Raw genomic sequence first — 5,308 nt, forward strand, 5'->3', positions numbered from 1 at the left:
AACAATTTCTTCCATCTCAATCCTTCTATTAGTCATATCAGCACAATCATTTTCTTCATGATTAGGGACTTCACATTTAGAACAAAGTCTATATGGTTGTTTCTCATAAAAGAAGCCGATCCAACTTTCCACACCAGGAACATTAGCAGCAGTGATACCAGTGATAAGTGGGGTGTTAACATTGATGAGGATAAAGATCTATACTTGGAAGATGTAGGAGGGTTTATACCATCAGGTTCAACAATTCTAACCTCACCCACTATATTACTAATCATACGTAAGATATCAGCATAAGTGAATTCTGGTAACAAGTATTTGTATTCTAACCAGTAAGGTGAAATCGAGAAATCGAGCCGATGATAATCCATAGTCGGGTTCCACCCCCAAAAAGAATTGCATCTTTATCCTCAGAAACTTGAAATTTGATAACAAAGATATTAGATTCTAGATTACGCACCTGAACCATCCATTGGTTATGTCTTCTTAAATGAGGACAAATGAATTTAGCAGCACGCTCTGCATCTTGCCAAATCATAACACCAGGAGCATAAAATTTTCCAGTAAGACTATATCTCCAGTCTCTAACTCCAGTTAAAATTGCAGTATTCGGATGCATTACTACCCTTCTTCTAAGAGGTTCATCACTAATTGAAACACCTTCCATTTGCTTAATAATATTATTCCTAACAGGTCTATCCATCAAGGCGAAGAGATGAAAAAACAGATAAGAACAGGGAAGGGTGTAAGAGAAAAAGTATTCTATGAAATGGTTTTTATAGATGAAATTTAAAGGAGGTGTCAAGTGATACAGAGGATAGGTATGGATTTTAAAATTGAAATCAGAAAGAGGTGTCATGAATTAATGAAGATAGATATAGGTGATAAGTGTTAAAAAAATCGAAAACTGATAAAAAATTGAAAATATCAAAGCTTGTGAAGAACTGTGGATAACATCGTGAAAAAATTTCCGTAAAGGTGGATGAGAATAACCCATGCGATGAACCCAATTTAGATAACTATGAAGTGAAGAGATAACGATGAACAAAACCTGCACCACTCCAATAAAAAGCCAACTTTGAAGATGCCAACTTTGAAGATGCCAACTTTGAAACTGCCAAATGTGAAGAACTTTCATGATGTGATAGGACATGACTGCTGCACCAATGCGTGGCAACAAGGAGGAGAAGACTAAGCTGCCATTAAAGGATAAAGACATAATTAAAATTAGAAAATTATACAAAAGAAAAATTGAAATAAGGAAGTTAGGACAAAAAAATGAGAGGAAAAACAATAAAGAAAAGCAACATTAAGACACAATTAATAAAGAGCATATTTCAGACAAGACTGTAAAGCAATTGAATGAAGCAATTAAAACCGAAACGGATCAAAAATTTATTGGAAAATCAAGGTTGACTAAGTTGACTGAGATGTTGACTTTCGCTTGACCATATTTCCAGAGAGGAGAAAAGATTTTTGTCGGTATTGTAGCTGAAACCCAAGAAGATCACATGTGGGGCCTTAGTTGCATACAAAAACGTTAAGAATATTCCAAAATTGGAACAAATAATGCATCCAGCTTTTATTTATGAACTTTTAAAGTGTACAATGTACTGAGAGTCAAAAGATAGCAACAATCTTAAGCAAAGGTTTTGGTTGAATTTTTGTTTGAACTAAATGCTTTACTTGGGTTCCAAAATGGATCAAAATGAAGACCGATAGATGATATCACCGGCAATCCTCTTGATTCCTTGATCAAGATTTTTACTCTCTTGGCATGAACAACTCCCACTTCAAGCCTATGAAGCCTCTTGTAACCAATTGTCATTCCACTGGCAACCAGTTTTCCATCTACGTAAATCTCGTGCTTTTTAACTCTCTGCCCTAGGCCTATAGCCTCTTGAATTCTCACAACATTGAATTTCACTCCTCCCTTGTTATCCCCTAATATTTCAATCCAGTGATCGCCTTTTGAGTTATCTTTCGGTGTCCAATATGACCATAAATGATCGCCATCAAGTACGTTTTCCGGGCGGAAACTTTCTCCTTTATGGCTGCTGGCTTTTATGACATTTCCTTCAGCCAAATTGACACTAAAAATTGTATCAATTGCTTTTCGAAACTCCCCTAGACGTTGAATATCGGTTTCTGATACAAGGCCTGCGGTATTAGGAGGTACATTTAACAAGAGCACACAATTTCTTCCAACCGAGTTGTAGTATATATTGAGCAATTCACTTAATGGCTTGGGCTTCTCAGATTTGTGCCAAAACCAACCGGTCCTGATTGATACGTCACACTCAGCGGGCAACCAGTGTGATCCTTTTGGATCACCTGTGTTAAGATAGCTACAACAGAAACATAATAAGAAAGGTGAAGTTTTCATGCATGATCAAACAATCAACATACAAATATACAATGTCGGGAGGGTGTTCTGCATGGAATGGATTCTTAAGAATAAAGTATCCATCGGTCGGCCGTCTCATCATGCTTGTGCGATAGGTGTAAAACGTGCCGGCCCAGCACAACCGAATCCACGAAATCACACAACCGAATCCACGAAATCACGTGCTTAGCGTGTTGTGTCATTTTTTGCCTTACGAGATATTGTGCCTTGTCGTACTGTACTGTGCTAGAGAGAGTTGTGTTGTGTTGTGCCAAGAAAATAAACTTGTTGTGCCGTGCTGGTCACATTTATTTTGTGCATTTTGAAGAAAATATTTTCTAAATATGTGTTGTTATAGGAATAAGTCAACATAACAAAGATAAAATGTCAAAAATTAGTTAGAACAAACACCGGTTTGTGAAATACACGCAAAATGTTATATATTGTACCGTGTTGTCTGGTATTTTATGTATGTTTAGTATGCTGCATTGTGCCATGTGTTTATTCGTGTCGCATGCTATGGTGGTGTGTCACTGTGCTGATTAGTTTGGTGCTATGGTGCTTTGTCACTATGCCGATTAGTTTGCCCCAGCACTGCACACGTCCCAATTTACAGCAACGGGAAGGTCTAACCATAGGGTAGCAGAATATCGCCCTAAGATAAGTGTGAATATTACCTGACATCGACGCCCTCTCCAATTTTCAGTGCAGTTCGATTGATTGTCGACCAACATGTACTCCCGGCATATCCATTTTCAGATCCAACCCATCTAACATCAGGACCAGCATTCGAGAATATATTGATAGAACCTTGCAATTCTTTAACAATGGAAAACCAATCTTGGAAGTAGTAGGACATATTAGGCGCATTTGCTCCTTTTGCTCCATCAAACCAAATCTCCTGAACCTTTCCGTATCTATCAAATAATCAGATAAATGGAATGAAAATAGCTACAACAATCAAAATTTAATATCTATAATTAGACAAAGTTCCTATCTGTTTAGCCTTTTTATTTCATGTTTACCTTGTAAGCAATTCCTGCAACTGAGCCAAGTAGTACTCGTTATACTCTCGTTCATGCCCATATCTTTTATCATGCATATCCCATGGAGACAAATACAATCCGATATCGATTCCTCGAATCTTTGCAGCACTAACAAATTCTTGAACGACGTCTCCTTTACCATCCCTCCAGGGACTACTTACAACAGAATGATCAGTGTACTGTGAAGGCCATAAACAAAACCCATCATGGTGTTTTGCAGTAAGAATTACTAATGAAACTCCAGAATTAGCTGCAACATCCATCCATTGACTCGCATTCAGACCTGTTGGGTTGAAAACCGACGGATCCTCTTGACCAGTTCCCCACTCTGAATCAGTAAAAGTATTAACTCCAAAATGTAAGAACATTATAAATTCTCTTTGTTGCCATTTCAGTTGAGTTGCAGAGGGCAACGGAAGGATTGGCAATGGCGGAGTTGGCGTATACGTCGTGGCTGTGGTTAAAACCCATATTGGCATGAAAAATTCTATTAGTTGCAGATATAAAATTATGAAGAATTTGCCCATCTCTGTCTTTCTTGCTCACTGTTCCTACCTTTCAATTCTGTCTTATAAGTGCATGCAGTTTTCTTTGGAACATAAAACTTTTTCTTCTTCTTTTCTGAGAAGATCAGCAGGTATAATTAGACCCTTGCATGTTTAAAATGTAGCCCATTCTGTTACTGCTTAATAATTGTTTGAAAGTCTACTCTCTAGTTGTAAATTTAATAATTAATACCTGCCTCAATTCTTAATAAAGTCCACTCCCTATTCTGTAACCACGATTAACATGTCTTAATAATCTTCTTCCCCGGCCTCGTTTTTCTTGGCTGGCATCCAAATTATTAGTTTTATTTTTCATGTCCAGCTAATGTTACTGCTGTAGGATGCACGTATTAGTGACCCCAAATCCTCATTTGTTGATTTCGAGATATTTCGGTTATTTTTTATAGAGATTGATGATGCACCTAGATATTGTGAATCAAAAAACTGATGCACCAAGATATTCATAATCTCGCAGAGTACTCTCTACGCCATGATATTCATCTTTTATTAACTAGTGGACTTCTCCGACTCCTTCTTTCATTGATGATCAGTTGGGATAGAAGTTAGACTTCCCGTTTTATTTTTCAAAAATGATACATACACTGAAGCTGTGTCCCGTGAGGTGCACCGAGCGCGTGGTGTGAGAGAAAAATAATGGTGGGCCCACCATTGACCCCACCCCTGCCATTTTCGGGCAAGGCTGTCCTAATAACCTTTAGATCTCTTTGCGGTGCAGATCGCGGGAAATTTTTTCGGTGTGTATCATAACTGTTTATTTTTCTATTTTGTAATTATCAAAAGAGAAATGGAGAAAAATAATAAAAAAAATGATGCGCCAGAAACGTCGAGCTTCGAGTTTAGGGAAGACGTTAATAAACACTTGACAACAATGGGTGAATCGTCCTTGGAATCATTGCACTCGTGCGCTTTTATGAAATGAAGCACAGTTGTGCAAGTCTTTTCTAGCCTAAGAATGTGATTTTTGTTTTAGACCCTCAATTTTGTCTTTTCTAGCCTAAGAATGATAAATCTTTCCTTATTTGTTGCCTTGATTTCACATTTGCATTTGTTGCCCTTGATTTCACATTTGCATTTCAATCGGAAAATTTAGAGACACCAAATAGTAAAAGCAGAAGTATTTTGCTTTTGTTGAATTACTAGAAATAACCCGTGCTGTAACGGCACGGCATGAAGCTAACAAAGAGTTTTGGCAAATGTCTAATAAAGAAAAAAACTAATTCGACATGTATATCTAATTAATGATTATATTTAATTATATTTTCAAACTATTGTTTGGTTGAATTTCACACGTATGAACTTTTGGATTAGGAAGT

The 5,308-nt window shown here is 37.2% G+C and overlaps 1 protein-coding gene across 1 annotated transcript; it reads right to left on the reverse strand.

The window, feature by feature from the left end:
* Window positions 1-1,636: 1,636 nt before the first annotated feature.
* LOC113272197 (alpha-L-fucosidase 1-like) lies at window positions 1,637-4,148 on the reverse strand. The gene is made up of 3 exons (XM_026522079.1): window positions 3,409-4,148; window positions 3,061-3,300; window positions 1,637-2,345 (listed from the first exon to the last, which is right to left on the reverse strand). The coding sequence occupies exons 1-3, from the start codon at window positions 3,954-3,956 to the stop codon at window positions 1,637-1,639; spliced, it is 1,497 nt and encodes a 498-aa protein (XP_026377864.1). The 5' UTR covers window positions 3,957-4,148.
* Window positions 4,149-5,308: the final 1,160 nt, after the last annotated feature.

This window comes from Papaver somniferum, chromosome 4 (genome assembly GCF_003573695.1).
Source record: "Papaver somniferum cultivar HN1 chromosome 4, ASM357369v1, whole genome shotgun sequence".
NCBI classification, from domain to species: domain Eukaryota; kingdom Viridiplantae; phylum Streptophyta; class Magnoliopsida; order Ranunculales; family Papaveraceae; genus Papaver; species Papaver somniferum.